The sequence below is a fragment of the Dendropsophus ebraccatus genome, chromosome 12 (genome assembly GCF_027789765.1).
Source record: "Dendropsophus ebraccatus isolate aDenEbr1 chromosome 12, aDenEbr1.pat, whole genome shotgun sequence".
Lineage (NCBI taxonomy): Eukaryota > Metazoa > Chordata > Amphibia > Anura > Hylidae > Dendropsophus > Dendropsophus ebraccatus.
Window position 1 is genome coordinate 7,702,391 of NC_091465.1, and position 18,051 is coordinate 7,720,441.

Below are 18,051 nucleotides of genomic sequence, written 5' to 3' on the forward strand. Positions count from 1 at the left end.
TCTGACTGTAATTTCCCTTTTTGTACATTGTTATGGGGTGGCCATCTTTCCTGAGCTGTTCTTAACAGCATTTAGTGACATGCTTTACAGCCTGGCTCATGGACATAGACTACAATAGATAGACTCTGTCCCCTTGGGATGAATGTGAGACATCACTGAGTGCACTCTGTGACCTGTGAAGAGGTCATTCCACAGGGAGCTGCTATTGTCTCCTATCTACTGGTGTCACATGACGCTGCAATGCTGTACAGAGCAATTTACAGCAACCTCCTCCTTATCATCACAGACACAACAAGTCTCAGCTTCTGCAGGATATCAGGATTATATTATAATACAGAGAGAAAAATGGAAAATTAGAAAAAAATGTCACCCAAAAAATCTTAGAAAATATATTTACCATTATTTACACAAGTCATTTTCTGGTGACACTGTCCCTTTACGTTTTTACAATAACATTGCGGGTCTGTTTATTACAGGTACATGTCGGAGGAAGCCTAGCTGCGCTGGGCGGAAAACTTTTTGTCTCTGGCGGATACGACAACACATTCGAACTGTCCGACGTAGTGGAGGCTTATGACCCACAAACAAAAGAGTGGAGCATCATGGGACATCTCCCGCAGCCAACCTTCTGGCACGGCAGCGTCAGCATCTTCAGACAGTTCATGCCCTATACACAGTACAGCTACGATGGCGTGACGCTAGACAACGCCAACCATGAGCGGAACACAGTCAACCTGAACAGACGACGACAGAACCTGCACAACCACAACCTGAACGAGATGCACAGACGATAGAAGCGGAGCGGTTTCTTGTAATAAGTGACCAGATGGACAGAGGGCCAATGATGGAGAATCACAGATGGATGCGTTTCTATTTTAATAAGTATATATATATTTATAAGTCTATTGTTTTTTTTTCTTCCCCATCACGCGTGACTATTTCCCCCCAGAGAGAGATTTGTTTTGAAGACTTTTCTTCCTTTTTGAAGACTTAAAATTCATATAAAGTTTATTTTTTCTAGGAAACAAAAAACAAAAAAATGTAAAACAATAGCGTTCCAAGTCACAGGGGTTAATTGTCATGACTGCGGCCATTGTGCTGGCAGGCGGGGGCGAGTCTTCCCAAACATATCCAGACAGCGGGTACCTGGCAGAGCCGATACATACAAGGTATTACTCAATGGTTTCACAATTGGCTATAGAAGACTAGTCCTCAAAAAGCAGAATTATCCTAGGAATACCAACATTTGTTTCCAACTTCTCAATCCTAAAGAACACTCCCAAGTAAAACGGACTCCTTATGTTTAGACCAACGCGGGGCCTGTGATACAGAGCCTTACCCCCCTCAGGCTCTGACATAACAGCCACCGGTTTCGGCTGTAGTGTAGGCTGCAATGGTGCACAACCTGAAGCACTTTAGCTGATGCAAAACTACAATTCCCATGATGCCCTGCAACAGGTAGATGTCTGCAGGTTGTGCACCGCTGTTTAGAGCAGGGGCGTCAACCTGGAGGCATAAAGGGAGTTATAGATTTGCAACTTACGAACTGCCACAAGTTGGGGAACATGTCTCTATGAGAAGATGAAACTCAGAGATATAGGGACAAGCACATACACTTCTACAGCCACAGTCCAATCATTTGCTATAGTTTTTAATATGTGGCTGCAGAAAAAAAAAATCATGTGAGTGAATCCAGCCGTATGCAGGTAAAAGATCCACAACACTCCTACATACTGAGGGGTTAGTGATGACCTATAAAGTTCTGACAAATGCCATACAACACTACAGTACTATAATAGAGGCCCCCGAGTCACATGACACAACTAGTAGAAGCCTGAGCCATAGAGTGCAATGGAGGCTTGGTCCAGCTTTCTATATGACAGCCTCAGCTAGGCCATGGTGACTGGTGGAGGTGGTGGGCTGCCATTACAAGCGACAAGTCTTCTCCCCTTATCCTGACAATCCACAAGAGCTTAGAAGCCTCAAGACTCATTGGCCAAAAGGGATCGGTAAGAAAGGGTAATGGAATTTTGCTCTAGTGAGTGACACGGTTCCTGCTGCTGCTGCATGCTCTCCTCTATCAGAACATTGTGTAGCTGCTTCATAAGAGTCCATCATAGGGCCAGATGCCATATAGTCACATTGTAAGGAAAAGCTTTATAAGGTTTCTCACTCAAAAGCATAGACTGATATAAGGTAGAGAGAAGCAGTCAGGGCGATAGGCCTTGTGGGTTCTGGATGTCAGATCAGAGGTGAACTAATAATATCAGGGCAGGGTAACAGGTCCAGCTTCCTGTCCTGTCACAGCATCTGCTCCGCAGCGGGAAGACAGATTAAGGCATGTTCACACAGGTACTTCTGCACGGCTCCCACTCAGCACATTCAGGCAGTGAGACATCAGCATGTTTTACATGGCTTCCCTTACTGTAATTGTGATGCCTGGTTTAAAGGGGTACTCAGTCGATAATGTTTTTTTTGTTCAAATCAACTAGTTTCAGAAAGTTATATAGATTTGTAATTTACTTCTATTTAAAAATCTCCAGTCTTCCAGGACTTATCAGCAGCTGTATGTCCTGCAGGAAGTGGTGTATTCTCTCCAGTCTAACAGTGCTCTCTGCTGCCACCTCTGTCCATGTCAGGAACTGTCCAGAGCAGGAGAGGTTTTCTATAGAGATTTGGTGCTGCTCTGGACAGTTCCCGACATGGACAGAGGTGGTGGCAGCAGAGATCACTGTGTCAGACTGGAGAGAATACACCACTTCCTACAGGACATACAGCAGCTTGATTTGAAAGACAAAGATTTTCACTGGAGTACAGAGATGTCCGAATATATAAAGCCTGTCCTACAGACAAGTTCTGCTCTACCCATTTACACTCATGTCAGTGTGACCGCACTCACTGATCCGCAGCCGCAGCGTATTAGAGAGAAGTATTACTGTATAGACAGTCGCACCTGTCATCATACGAGGCAGCCATTTGTGGCCTTGCATCCTTGTGAGAATAAAGGGGCTGCTGCCTCTGTTACCCCGCAGTGGGCGGGGGCTGGCAGGATCATCACTACACAATGCTGCTTTAGATTTGTGCTCGGACTTGGTTCATTGTTTTCCCAGTATTTCCTCTTTGCTGCCATAGGCAGCAGATGTTTGTACTGTTACAGCCTTTTGCTTTTTGTTGTTTTGTAGGATGTTTGCAGTATTTTAGTTCTATTTTACACCATTGTATTGTTTGTTATGAAGTTTAAATAAAGTTGATTAGAAAAAAACTTTTTCATTGATACAGTGATCAGCTGATCAGTGAACAGAGCGCCAGTGTGCATGCTCGGCTGCCATTCACTCTCAGAAAATGACTGGAGAAGCGGTCATGCATCAATATTAGCGGCCCGGGTTGTCCGGGTTAACAGAACAGAACTGATTTCTTCCAAAAACATCTCCACCCATGTCCTCTGCTTGTGTGTGGTATTACAACTCTCACCTTCTGCTTTTATAGGGGTCCCTGGGGTAATTTTTATGGAAAGATGTTATATCCCAGACAGGTCATCTCCTGGTGGGATTTTTGATTCCCTTGTGGGTAGATGAAGACCACGGCAATAACCTATTTCACAGAAAGGGTTAAACTTGTATCCAAACCCACCGTAGACGAAATCCACAATATTATATTTATTTAGTAATAAAATGCACTGACCTAATAAATAGAAAACCAGCACTGTGTGTGTGTGTGGGGGGGGGGGGGGGGGGGGGGGGGGGAGGGGCACAGATCACGTCTCACACTCGTCTATAGGGATGGCAGTGGCGGTGATGATTATAGACTGTTCCATGACTTCAGCCGGGAAGCCATCATCTGTGCACAGTCTTTGCTCTGTGACCTCGTCCGGCAGAGTGCTGGATGTAATAGACTCCACTATGATCTCTGTCGATTCCACGTCCAGCTCGTGGGGAGTCTGTAACCCGATGACCATGCTCTTTTCCTCATCGATGATGAGATTACGCAGCTTCCTTTGGCGCGGATTGTAGTTTTCAATACGGTTGTGAATTTCCATGTGGCGTCGGAGATGAGCCTTACAAAAGAAGTGACATTCTTATTTTAGGTTGGGACAGGATTGACTTAAAGGGGTACTCCAGCAAAAAATAAAAATTAAAAAATTACCTGGTAACAAAGTGTAATTTACTTCTGTTAACAAACCTTAAGTCTTCCAGTACTTCCAGCAGTATCAGCTGCTGCATGTCCTGCAGGAAGTGGTGTATTCTGTCCATGTCACAAGCTGTCCAGAGCAGGAGAGGTTTTCTATGGGGATTTGCTGCTGCTCTGGACAGTTCCTGACATGAACAGAGGTGGCAGCAGAGAGCACTGTGTAAGACTAGGGAGAATACATCACTTCCTGCAAGACATACAGCAGCTGAAAAGTACTGGAAGACTTGAGATTTTTTTTAATAGATGTAAATTACAAATTTATAAAACTTTTTGACACCAGTTGATTTGAAAGAAAAATTTTCTTGCTGGAGTACCCCTTTACGTTACAGGCCACGAGGTGGAGGATGCACTACTGGCAGATTTCCGGTTACTACTTCCCTTTCCTTTAACACTACCCGTTTCCTCACCTGCCGGGTGAACTTGTACCCACACTCCGTGCACTCAAACTTGCGAACCCCGCGATGTCTGGCCACATGAACGCGTAACTGTTCAGCCGCTACAAGGGGGGAAGAACAAAAAAAAGTGAGGAAAGGGAATGGTGTAGCCACATATATTCCTCGTGACGACTATAACAGTTCATAGGTTGCATCGCCTTGTGTTTTCCCATACCACATACTCCTTTGTTATGGACCCCAATGTCAACTGTGTAAATGTACAATGACTTCTGCAGAAATGGCTATGGCCACACACAACATCTGCAGGTCTGATCTCCCACCTCAAAGCCTTTGTGGGGTCATCTCTTTCCCCTTCAGCTTCTTCCCACTCCACTGACTGTGATTGATAGCTCTTTACCTGTTTAGATATAGGAAGAGATCTATCAATCAAGGCTGTTGGGGTGGGGAGAAGCTGCCGGGACTCCTCCCCCATAACGTTTGGTTTCGGCAGCATGAAAGCGATGACGGGTCTTGCTATCCTATATTGATGGCAACTTGCTTTATCATTTGTGCAGGTCTGACCTCCTGAACTGCATTGATCCAGTGGGTGAAACGTCTGTGATAAGCAATTACTTTATGTAAGATAGCAACACCCCTTATGTAATCCCCCAGACTGAATGGATTCCGTGTTTCAATCATCACCTTTGAACGTCTTGCCGCACACTTGGCAGTAGTACGGTCTCCCTTCTTGGTGCCGGCTGGCAATGTGCCGCAAGAGAGGCGTCTTGTCTGTAAAGCGTTGGTCGCAGAACTCGCAGCTGAACGGTCGCTCCCCTGTGTGTGTCCGGTTGTGCTTGAGTAGACTGGCTGAAAAGTGGCAAGATACAGAAGGATTAATGAGAGGAATATTGTCCAGAACCGTAAAATCAGTTACTAATGGAAGGTGAAAACCACACGCTATCATACAAAGATACAATCCTGCATAGTAAGCACTACAACCAACTACTACTCCCAGCATGCACTGTGTGGGTCGGCAAACTGGGAATTGTAGTTCCCCACCAGCTTAGAACCAAGAGAATCAGAATCTTAAAGTGTCACTGTCGTTATTTTGACATGTCGTAGAGACGTCATAGTGAGATGTCAGAAGTTTTGATCGCTCTGGGTCGGAGTGTTCAGACCAGTACTGATCAGGAGGAGATGCTCTGCAGCGCATCCTCTCCCCGTTCTGAGCCGGGCTCCATAGAGCTCCATTATAAGTCTGACTCTTTTACTAACTCTAATGGGATGCGCTGCAGAACGGTCTTCTTTCGAACACTACAGGTCTGAACTCAGACTGATCAAAACTTCTGACACATCTCCTTGATGTCTCTATGATATCTCTGTGACATGTCAAAAGTTTTTGTAATGAGAGTGACACTTTAAGAAGTTTCCCAGTAACACAAGGAGTCTCCCGGTAGCCTCTCCTCTTACCTTGTGTTCGGAAGGTCTTGCCGCACAGGTGACACTGGAACGGCTTCTCCCCCGTGTGCGTCTTCAGGTGCATGTTCAGGTTGGTTTTCTGGGTGAAGGCGTGGTGACAAAATTCACACACAAAGGGACGTTCATTTCTGTAGTAAAGAAGTGAGGAGGGGTCTAACGATAAACTAGTGATACTTTACTGATCCCCCATTGTCTAATAAGTGTCTGCCATGCTTTACACTGCAGCTGCCACTGTAAGGCCTATAGAAACAGACCTGTGTTTGGCTTTGATATGCATCTGTAATCCGCTGCGGCTCGAGGCTCGATGTCCACACTCCTCACAGACAAAAAGCTTCTCCCCCCGGTGCTTAAAGGCTTCGTGCAGACGCAGCTCCGTCCGTGTGAAGAAACATTTTCCGCAGGTCGGACACTGAAACAGAATGTTTTCATCATACACCAATCTGACTCTAAACTACAACCCCCAACAGGCCCTGGAGAGTTGTCATGGGTGATGCCATGTTTCTAGCCACAGGAGTATTTAGATTTAAACAGGTTTTCAGCCAGTGCTCCCTGCTGCCCCCTGGTGGACAGCAGGTGTACTACATATAAATCTCAGATCTGGAAATCTATATTTACTTTGCCATATAAGGAGACGATCAGGAGCGAGGATAATCGTGTACCCGTCCCCTACACGCGAGGCAGGCAGCCATTCTGAGGACACAGCAGACCATGCATGACTTCGATGCCATGAATGTAAATGACAATATAGCGCAAATCTAAAAACATTATTTACCAGGTGACTGGAAAAATACATGTATCAATTCAACACAGCGCCTCACGTCTATTCAGCAATATATAATAGCCCCAGAGATGTAACATTACATCAGAGCTACTAGTGATCACCGCCTGAAGAGCAGGGCATGCTGGGAACTGTAGTTATGATACAGGTGGAGTCTCACATGTTGGAGAGCGCATCTCTGGGACACGGTAGAACAGGATGTTTAGAACATGCAAGGACCTTCATCTGACGTGTGTTGAGAATTGCAAGAAGTGATCCTGTCCACACTGGACGATATTCCTGCAGAATGATCCCTTAATACAGGGATGGGGAGCCTTCAGTATTGCAAAACTACAATGCCCATCATGCCTGGACAACCAAAGATAAAGCTTTGGCAATCAAGGCATGATGGGAATTGTAGTTTTGCAACAGCTGGAGAGCCGCAGGTTCTCCATCCCTGCCGGAGGTCTCATTCAGAGTACAGTGGTACCTCGGTTCTCAAACTCCTTGGAGCTCACACTGTATTTTTAAGGAAAGTTTGCTTGGTTCTCAAACTCTTGTTCGGTTCTCAAACACTTTTCGGGCCCCCAGTCTTGAAGTACTTGGTATCTGAACCTTTTTGTGAGCGTGGATGGTGGGTTGTACCTGGTGAGTTTAGCACTGGTGAGGATTCATACAGTACAGTGCTGTATAAGACTGCTGGAGTGCATATACAGTACAGTAGTAGTACAGGCAGTGTACCACCATCTCCCACCCTGTATAAGACTGCTGGAGTGCATATACAGCACAGTAGAAGTACAGGCAGTGCACCACCATCTCCCATCCTGTACTGTATAAGATTGCTGGAGTGCATATACAGTGCAGTAGTAGTACAGGCAGTGCACCACCATCTCCCATCCTGTACTGTGTAATACTGCTGGAGTGCATATACAGTACAGTAGTAGTACAGTCAGTGCATCACCATCTCCCATTTTGTACTGTATAATACTGCTGGAGTGCATATAGAGTACAGTAGTAGTACAGTCAGTGCACCACCATCTCCCATCATGTACTGTATAAGACTGCTGGAGTGCATATACAGGACAGTTGTAGTACAGTCAGTGCACCACCATCTCCCATCCTGTACTGTATAAGATTGCTGGAGTGCATATACAGTGCAGTAGTAGTACAGGCAGTGCACCACCATCTCCCATCCTGTACTGTGTAATACTGCTGGAGTGCATATACAGTACAGTAGTAGTACAGTCAGTGCATCACCATCTCCCATTTTGTACTGTATAATACTGCTGGAGTGCATATAGAGTACAGTAGTAGTACAGTCAGTGCACCACCATCTCCCATCATGTACTGTATAAGATTGCTGGAGTGCATATACAGCACAGTAGTAGTACAGGCAGTGCACCACCATCTCCCATCCTGTACTGTATAAGATTGCTGGAGTGCATATACAGTACGGTAGTAGTACAGTCAGTGCATCACCATCTCCCATTTTGTACTGTAGAATACTGCTGGAGTGCATATACAGAACAGTAGTAGTACAGTCCGTGCACCACCATCTCCCATCTGTTACAGCGCTGGGATGGGGGGGGGGGACTCTATACAGTAAAGGGTGAGTGGTTGGTGACTGCTGTACTATAATTGGTTTCTGTTGAACATTTCTTGTGTATAATGTCCTGTACAGTATATAGTGCTGCTCTGTAATGTCCTGTACAGTATAGTGCTGTAATGTACTGTAGTGATTACATTGAGCATTATTCAATGTAATATATGGGTACTGTAGGTAATTATTGGTGGGTGCTGGAACCAATTTAACACATTTACATTATTTCCTATGGGAGGACACTGCTCGCTTCTCAAACTGCCTTCCGGAACTAATTAAGTTCAAGAGCCGAGGTACCACTGTATATGAGTGTAAACTCTGGATGATTGAAACCCAGCAGTGCAGGGGTGGTGAATTTTACTGTACCATGATACTCACAGCATGGGGTTTGGGTTCTCCGTGCATTTTTATCATGTGGCTTTGTAGATGCTTCTTCTGCATGAACTGCTGAGGACACGTAGAGCACTGGAAAATACATGGAATGAAGAGAGGTTATACAAGGGGTTAATGGAGGATGATAGGAGGAGAAATAAGAAATTCCCCCTGTAAGATGTCACAGAAAATACTTCAATAGATATAAACATGAACTGCGCCCTCTGGTGGCCACAACAGGATGACACAAGCATGTAAAAATAAACGGTTTAACCCCTTAAGATCCATTCTTGTCAAGCCTTAAATGGTATTTTAATCTCATTTAATATAGTTATACTTGTAGGATGTGTCCATTTAAATATTTTTGCAAATTCATTTATTTAACAAACTTACCTCCTCCTCCTGCTGTTTCCCTCCCACTTGTTGTCTAGGTTACCAGTCACCACTCTGCTTTAAAAGCAGTGGTCTAGCTGCTGTGTGTGTGTATATATGTGTTAGTATAGTTGTGTGTGTGTACTATAGCTATAATTACAGCAGCCAGACCACTGCTTTTAGAGCAGAGTGATGGCCTGTAACCTAGACAACAAGCTGTTAACAATGGGAGGATAGAGCAGCATATCAGCAAGACAAGTTTGGTAAATTACTGTATCTGCAAAAATATTGTAACTATGGAGTGTAACTATGTTAGCTGTGACGGGAACATCCCTTTAAAGGACACGTCCACACAGCCTGTCACCTCTTCTGCACTAAAATTTATTTGAAAACCGCTGATAACCGACACTGCATACACGTGAAGGACGTCTCCGTAAACCTGTGCTCATGCAGTGGAAAATTCCCACAGTAGATTTTCCTTCCTTGGACAGAAAATATGAGGATTAACCCTATGACTGCTCCTTCTATGACCACATCACATCGGGGTCAGAGATCTGAGGGTACACAGCAGATTTCCATCAATCATGTGGGCAAAATAAAACCATTGTTATTTATTTGTTTTTCTTTCATTATCGTATTTAGAAGCTGCGCCATCTGCTGGTGGAGAGGAGGTACTACATCTCCCCTCTATGACCTGTCAGTGAGTCACTGCTACACTCACTCTGTCCTATGTATGTAGCTGGAACACAAGTATATTATAGCTCCATGATTCATATAACAGCCAAGTAGATGAATATACTGAGTGTCCTCTCACCTTGTAAGGCATGACGCCTGTGTGTGACACCACATGTAACCGCAACTCCATCTTTCTTTTGAAAACCTCATTGCACGAAGGACAGCTGAAAACCTGGGGGAACAGCAAAGATCAGCGGCTGAGACGATGGGTTAAACTAGATACTCAATGTAGCTGATCAGAAAACCTAAAGGGAATGTAAAACTGGATCACAGCATGCCATCTAATGATCTAATGTATAGGGGGGGCCTCCTCACTATAAGACACTGTCAGAGGAGTCCCCCCACATGCATGTTTATGTGGGAATCAAGACAGCGAGCCATACCCTATGACCAGTATGGACAGTGAATGGGCATTTTTACATTATTTTCCCTGTGGGACACTGAAAGACCTCTAAGTAGTAAAGCTGCCAGGCAACCCAGCAGGGATGGAAGCCCAGAGGGCCTGTGACATATCAGATCTACTTCAGGGGTATACACTGTCATTCTATCAAAGTGTTACTCTAGTGCAGGAAGGAGGAGCCTTCAGCCCTCCAGCTGTTGCAAAACTACAATTCCCATCATGCCCGGATGATGAAAGCTTTAGCTTTGGCTGTCCAGGCATGATGGGAATTGTAGTTTTGCAACAGCTGGAGGGCCGGAGGTTCCCCATCCCTGTTCTAGTAAATAGAGTGTCATGCCTATAGGGTGCGGCAGACTGACTATGTAAACCTGAGATCGGATTTACAGCTTTATAGGTTTTAAACAAATACAAAGTCTTAGTCGTGCACAAATTACATTTACTCTTTGCTGGAAAAGTAACGTGCATTTAAAGGGGTATTCCATTTAAGCATAACTTTTGATATGTTGCTGCCCATGGTGAGACTAACAATTCCTTCCATACTTGTTATTATCTATTCAGTCTCCTTCCCCCAGTTTTGAGCTGCTGTTTTCTGCCAAAGACACAAAAATCTGTATATGAGCTTTTCTCTCTGTCTCCTCCTCCCCCCTGCCTTCAGAGACGGCTGAAGTACACAAGTCAACCAGCAGGCTGTATCTGTAACATTGTAGCTTCTTTGTAATTCTGGGAGGATTAATCTAAGGTCAAGTTGCAGATGAACTCACTGTGATTAATCCTCCCAGCATTACAAAGAAGCTACAAAGTTGCAGATAAAGCCAGTCAGACTTGTTTACATCAGCTGTCTCAGAAGGGAGGGGGGAGGAGAAGGAGATGGAGAGAAAAGCTCACACACAGGTTTTTGTGTCTTCAGCAGAAAGCAGCAGCTTAGAACTGTGGGGAGGAGACAGAATAGATAACAAGTTTGGAAGAAATTGTTATCCTCACCATGGGCAGCAACATATCAACAGGATTATGTTTGAATGGAATACCCCTTTAAAAACCCAATGGATTTAGATTTTTTTTTTTTCACAACCATCCCATTGCACATATAGTAATTTGCCGTACTTACGCCAGTCTTACCAAACCTTTGGCGCCCTGGCTGTTGTAAAGCTTCATCTCCCATCATGCCCCGGGAGCTTTAAGCTGAGATGTAGTTTTGCAGAAGCCGATGAGCCACAGGTTGGAGAGAATGGGGTTAAGGGTTATTATCATGTGACCTCTGACCCTGGATTTACCTGCTCTGAGCGGCTCATACAGTTGCGGGCCTGGTGCTCCACCAAGTTCTCCTTCCTGAAGTAACATTTCCCGCACTTCTGACACTCGAACGGCTTCTCTCCTGTGTGCTTCCTGCAAGAAAAAGAATACGTCCCTCTAAGTAACCCCTGAATATCTCCGCAGTGACACAGAAGGAGAGCGCCTGGAGCCCCCCAGATCCTCTCAGCCTCGCTCCACCCCCCCACATCTCCGCTCTACCTGTTATGGACTTTCAGATAATATTTGCTAAGAAACTTCTTGTGACAGATGGGACATTCCACCGGAGCGTTGGGGTTCTTCTTGCTCTTTAGATCCCCCCCGTCCAGTGCGGAGTCATTGTTAGAGGGCTCCAGGGGGACGATATTCTTGGGTGCACAACTTCTCTTCTTAGGGTTGGGGTTCTTCTTCTCCAGGACGTAGTCTTCATCTAGATCGTTGTGAATGTAATCAGTCTCCTCTGACATGACGTCATGGATCTGATCCACCTCCAAATCCCACTGCAACAGAGGAGACGTTGTTTAACCCCTAAGGACCTGACGCTACATAAACATCTGGTGTTTATGAGGGGGCTGATGCTGTGACCATCTGATCATCTCTATAACACTATGGAAAACAAACAGAAAGCATTGTTGTCTTTGTCATTGTTGTCAGCATTAAAGGGGTTGTTCCCCGAAAAAAAAAAAAAAAAAATTCATTCAAATCCACTGGTGCTAGAGATTTGTTATTTATTAAATACCTTTTCTTCCAGTACTTATCAGCTGCTGTATGTCCTGCAGGAAGTGGTGTGTTCTCTCAAATCAGGGCTCTCTGTTGCCACCTCTGTCCATGTCAGGAACTGTCCAGAGCAGCAGCAAATCCCCATAAAAAAACCTTTCCTGCTCTGGACAGTTCCTGACATGGACAGAGGTGGCAGCAGAGAGCACTGTGTCAGACTGGAGAGAATACACAACCTCCTGCAGGACATACAGCAGCTGATAAGTACTGGAAGACTGGAGATTTTTAATAGAAGTAAATTACAAATCTCTGGCACTTTCTGGCACCAGCTGATATGAAACAAAAACAATTTGTGAACAACCTTTTTAAGACCCCAGTACATGTTACACGTGTCACAAACTGTAAACTTTGGTGGGGTCAGCTAAGTCAGGGATGGGGAACCTGACGTCAGGTATATTGAGCATTCCTTGCTGGCAGCTATCTTCTATGTACAGCTGGCAATCTATAAGAACATGCCTCGGACTGACCAGGGGTCCTTCGTGAACAAGACTTAAAGGGATGGTCCAGGCTTTTTCCAGAAACAGTGCCTCTCTTGTCCTCAGGTTGGGTGTGGGTTTTTGCCTAGTTCCATTCATGTGAATGGTGGTGAATTGTAATACCACACACAACCTGAGAACAGGAGTGGAGCTGTTTTTGCAAGAAAGTGGCAACGCTTTTTCTAGCGTAACCCCTTTAAGAGAGATAGAGAAGGTGGACCATGCTACCTCCATGCAGCCCCCGTCGGCGCTGATGCACTGCTCGCTCTTCTGTCCTCTCCTTTGTCGCTTGAACTCTCTGCTTTCCAAGACGTCTGGATTTTTTAGGACGTTTTCCTGGAAGGGGGATGGGGGTGAGGTCTCCACCGTCTCCTGCAGCAGGGACAGACCCCCGTCCTGGCCGTTACTTTGTTCAGAGGGGACTTCAGAATGGGCGAGGACCTGTCCCAGCTCAGAGATGCCCTTTAAGGCCTCCTCCTCGTCAGACTCCTCGGCCTCCTTCAGGTGGCCATTTAAGGTCTCCATTGCACCGGATCCCTGAAAATATTCTTTACTTTGATCCACCGGATGGAAGTGTTTGGGCTGGAACCTCTCGCAGACCTCCACCGCTTCATAGATGGCGAGTTCCTTGGAGGCCAGGAGGACCTTATCCACATTGTGCTGTGACAGCGCCAGCTCCCCGCTGTAGAGGAAGTCCAGGAGGAGGGCCATGACCTCGGAGAAGCGTTCGTGGAGGGTGATGCTGGGGGAGCCCCCGTCTCCGTACAGGCTCTGGAAGAAGTGGCTGCTGCGGGCCAAGATGCTCCAGTGGGCTCGGAACTGGAGGTCGCCCACGACCAGCGTGGCGTCGCAGTATCGGCCATCTTCCCTCTGCTTATTGAGAGCCTGGAGGACTTTAATGCTGTGCTGGATGAAGGCATCGTCCATGGTCTGCGGGAAGGAAGCACAATGCATGATGGGTTACATAATAGGGAGGAGGGGGAGACGCTCTGCAGACATCTGACCGGCCGCTCTGCTACAGAAACTAATGGGATATATGACCATGTATAATGCAGAAACAGCGCCACCTATTGGACAATCTGAACAAAAATGTAATTGGTGAGCACACCAGCTAATCCGTGTCTGATTTACATCTTATCTGCAGCAGCAGAGCGCCCCCCGGTGTTAACCCCACACACTGCAGAAAGCTGAGTTCTCCCCCAGGATGTGGTGAATTATTCAGAAGGAATGTATTCTCACCGTACAACATTATTAGTAGTGGTCCTGACTGCGGCCCCCGCCATCCTGCGTCCCCACAATGCACCAGGAGCTCAGTACATAGGTGACTGACGCCAAAGAATATTGGTGCATGCTATAGGCTGCTGCATGTTACACGTACGTCCTATAGGCTGCTGCATGTTACACGTACGTCCTATAGGCTGCTGCATGTTACACGTACGTCCTATAGGCTGCTGCATGTTACACGTACGTCCTATAGGCTGCTGCATGTTACACGTACGTCCTATAGGCTGCTGCATGTTACACGTACGTCCTATAGGCTGCTGCATGTTACACGTACGTCCTATAGGCTGCTGCATGTTACACGTACGTCCTATAGGCTGCTGCATGTTACACGTACGTCCTATAGGCTGCTGCATGTTACATGTCCTATAGGCTGCTGTATGTTACATGTCCTATAGGCTGCTGCATGTTACATGTCCTATAGGCTGCTGTATGTTACATGTCCTATAGGCTGCTGCATGTTACACGTCCTATAGGCTGCTGTATGTTACACGTATGTCCTATAGGCTGCTGTATGTTACATGTCCTATAGGCTGCTGCATGTTACATGTCCTATAGGCTGCTGCATGTTACACGTACGTCCTATAGGCTGCTGCATGTTACACGTACGTCCTATAGGCTGCTGCATGTTACACATACGCCCTATAGGCTGCTGCATGTTACACGTACGTCCTATAGGCTGCTGCATGTTACACGTACGTCCTATAGGCTGCTGCATGTTACACGTACGTCCTATAGGCTGCTGCATGTTACACGTACGTCCTATAGGCTGCTGCATGTTACACGTACGTCCTATAGGCTGCTGCATGTTACACGTACGTCCTATAGGCTGCTGCATGTTACACGTCCTATAGGCTGCTGCATGTTACACATCCTATAGGCTGCTGTATGTTACACGTCCTATAGGCTGCTGCAAGTTACACGTCCTATAGGCTGCTGCATGTTACATGTCCTATAGGCTGCTGTATGTTACATGTATGTCCTATAGGCTGCTGCATGTTACACGTCCTATAGGCTGCTGTATGTTACATGTCCTATAGGCTGCTGTATGTTACATGTCCTATAGGCTGCTGTATGTTACATGTCCTATAGGCTGCTGTATGTTACATGTATGTCCTATAGGCTGCTGCATGTTACACGTCCTATAGGCTGCTGTATGTTACATGTCCTATAGGCTGCTGTATGTTACATGTCCTATAGGCTGCTGTATGTTACATGTATATCCTATAGGCTGCTGTATGTTACATGTCCTATAGGCTGCTGCATGTTACATGTCCTATAGGCTGCTGTATGTTACATGTATATCCTATAGGCTGCTGTATGTTACATGTCCTATAGGCTGCTGTATGTTACATGTCCTATAGGCTGCTGCATGTTACATGTCCTATAGGCTGCTGTATGTTACACGTACGTCCTATAGGCTGCTGTATGTTACATGTCCTATAGGCTGCTGTATGTTACACGTATGTCCTATAGGCTGCTGTATGTTACATGTCCTATAGGCTGCTGTATGTTACATGTCCTATAGGCTGCTGTATGTTACACGTATGTCCTATAGGCTGCTGCATGTTACATGTCCTATAGGCTGCTGTATGTTACATGTATGTCCTATAGGCTGCTGTATGTTACACGTCCTATAGGCTGCTGTATGTTACATGTATATCCTATAGGCTGCTGTATGTTACATGTCCTATAGGCTGCTGTATGTTACATGTCCTATAGGCTGCTGCATGTTACATGTCCTATAGGCTGCTGCATGTTACATGTCCTATAGGCTGCTGTATGTTACACGTACGTCCTATAGGCTGCTGTATGTTACATGTCCTATAGGCTGCTGTATGTTACACGTATGTCCTATAGGCTGCTGTATGTTACATGTCCTATAGGCTGCTGTATGTTACATGTCCTATAGGCTGCTGTATGTTACACGTATGTCCTATAGGCTGCTGCATGTTACATGTCCTATAGGCTGCTGTATGTTACATGTATGTCCTATAGGCTGCTGTATGTTACACGTCCTATAGGCTGCTGTATGTTACATGTCCTATAGGCTGCTGCATGTTACATGTCCTATAGGCTGCTGCATGTTACATGTCCTATAGGCTGCTGCATGTTACATGTCCTATAGGCTGCTGTATGTTACACATATGTCCTATAGGCTGCTGTATGTTACATGTCCTATAGGCTGCTGTATGTTACATGTCCTATAGGCTGCTGCATGTTACATGTATATCCTATAGGCTGCTGTATATTACATGTCCTATAGGCTGCTGTATGTTACACGTACGTAATATAGGCTGCTGCATGTTACACGTCCTATAGGCTGCTGTATGTTACATGTCCTATAGGCTGCTGTATGTTACATGTCCTATAGGCTGCTGCATGTTACACATATGTCCTATAGGCTGCTGCATGTTACACATATGTCCTATAGGCTGCTGCATGTTACACATATGTCCTATAGGCTGCTGCATGTTACACATATGTCCTATAGGCTGCTGCATGTTACACGTACGTCCTATAGGCTGCTGCATGTTACACGTACGTCCTATAGGCTGCTGTATGTTACATGTCCTATAGGCTGCTGTATGTTACATGTCCTATAGGCTGCTGTATGTTACATGTCCTATAGGCTGCTGTATGTTACATGTCCTATAGGCTGCTGTATGTTACATGTCCTATAGGCTGCTGTATGTTACATGTATATCCTATAGGCTGCTGTATGTTACATGTCCTATAGGCTGCTGTATGTTACATGTCCTATAGGCTGCTGTATATTACATGTCCTATAGGCTGCTGCATGTTACACGTCTGTCCTATAGGCTGCTGTGTGTTACATGTCCTATAATATAATATACATCCCTGTACACATATATGATATAACATTCTCATATGAGCAGCAGATATCCCCAGTATATAGCCGCGGTGTTTGCTGTATATGAGATCAGGCTGTGCTGGTACTTGTAGTCCCCCCCGGGGCCGGTAACGTGTGCTCTCCCCCTCACAGAGCACAGGACGAGGTGTTACCTGTTCTCAGGTCCCCGCGGCTCCCCAGCCGCACAGCATCCAGCGGCACAGCTGCTTCCGGTCGCCAGCTCTCGCGAGATCCGCGCACATCCCGCCAGCGACGCCATCTTGGGTGTGGCAGTGCGAACAGAAAAGATAAAACGGCAAGAAGTGCCGCCATATTGGAGTTGGAAACTTATTGAGGTGAGTCAGTTAGTATCATTATAAAGATATAGTCCGGTGCTTCACAGCCAGTGTGTCCCCTCCTCCTGCAGAACTACAACTCTCATCACGCTCTGGCTGGAGAGGTGTTATAGGAGCCACGTCTGGAGACAAGAGCGCCACCTGGTGGCCGCATTACGTGACATATAAGGGAGGAAATGTGACATATAGCGCCATCTAGAGGCTGTATTATATAATGCAAATGTCAGGTTTGGTTTTTAAACCAAAATTACGGTATACGGTATTATTTTGTGCACTTTTATGGAAATAAAGTAAGGGTTGTGCATGTAGCAGAGAGAGGTAAAGGGAAAGGGGGGAGGTGAGGAACAAGGAAGAGTGAGAAGCAGAGAGAGGGAAGAGTGAGGTGAGGAGCAGAAAGAGGTGAGGGGTAGAGATGAGCGAACCGGGTTCGGGTTCGAGTCGATCCAAACCCGAACATTCGGCATTTGATTAGCTGGGGCTGCTGAAGTTGGATAAAGCTCTAAGGTTGTCTGGAAAACATGGATACAGCCAATGACTATATCCATGATTTCCGCATAGCCTTAGGGCTTTATCCAACTTCAGCAGCGACCGCTAATCAAATGCCGAAAGTTTGGGTTCGGATGGACTCCAGCATGCTTCAGGTTCGCTCATCTCTAGTGAGGGGCAGAAGTAAGGAGCAGGGAGAGGTAAGGGGGAGGTGAGGGGCATGGAGAGGTAAGGGGGAGGTGAGGGGCATGGAGAGG

General features: G+C 45.9%; 2 protein-coding genes across 4 annotated transcripts in view; one reads left to right on the plus strand and one right to left on the minus strand.

The window, feature by feature from the left end:
* KLHL21 (kelch like family member 21) overlaps positions 1–2,809 on the plus strand; it is a 35,545-nt gene extending 32,736 nt beyond the window's left edge. For all 3 annotated transcript variants that reach the window (XM_069949040.1, XM_069949038.1, XM_069949039.1), the window contains exon 5: positions 477–2,809. In XM_069949040.1, the coding sequence (XP_069805141.1) occupies positions 477–794 (318 nt within the window). In that variant the 3' untranslated portion in view covers positions 795–2,809. The remainder of the gene's footprint in view (positions 1–476) is intronic.
* An 818-nt stretch (positions 2,810–3,627) lies between these two features.
* On the minus strand, positions 3,628–17,204 carry ZBTB48 (zinc finger and BTB domain containing 48). The gene is made up of 11 exons (XM_069949037.1): positions 17,126–17,204; positions 13,046–13,747; positions 11,787–12,064; positions 11,549–11,660; positions 9,957–10,049; positions 8,777–8,863; positions 6,296–6,450; positions 6,033–6,169; positions 5,265–5,429; positions 4,596–4,684; positions 3,628–4,054 (listed from the first exon to the last, which is right to left on the minus strand). Exons 2-11 carry the CDS (start codon positions 13,742–13,744, stop codon positions 3,755–3,757), a joined length of 2,115 nt encoding a protein of 704 aa, XP_069805138.1. The 5' UTR covers positions 13,745–13,747; positions 17,126–17,204; the 3' UTR covers positions 3,628–3,754.
* Between the last annotated feature and the right edge of the window lie 847 nt (positions 17,205–18,051).

What these genes read in the sequence shown, in the direction of transcription:
- ZBTB48 (XM_069949037.1), bottom strand. Translation starts at nt 13,744, where the DNA reads ATGGACGATGCCTTCATCCAGCACAGCATTAAAGTCCTCCAGGCTCTC. An exon ending in CAAGACCTTCCGAACACAAG is followed by an intron (nt 5,430 to 6,032) that starts GTAAGAGGAGAG and finishes GCCACTTTTCAG; the next exon opens with CCAGTCTACTCAAGCACAAC. An exon ending in GGTACAAGTTCACCCGGCAG is followed by an intron (nt 4,055 to 4,595) that starts GTGAGGAAACGG and finishes TTCTTTTGTAAG; the next exon opens with GCTCATCTCCGACGCCACAT.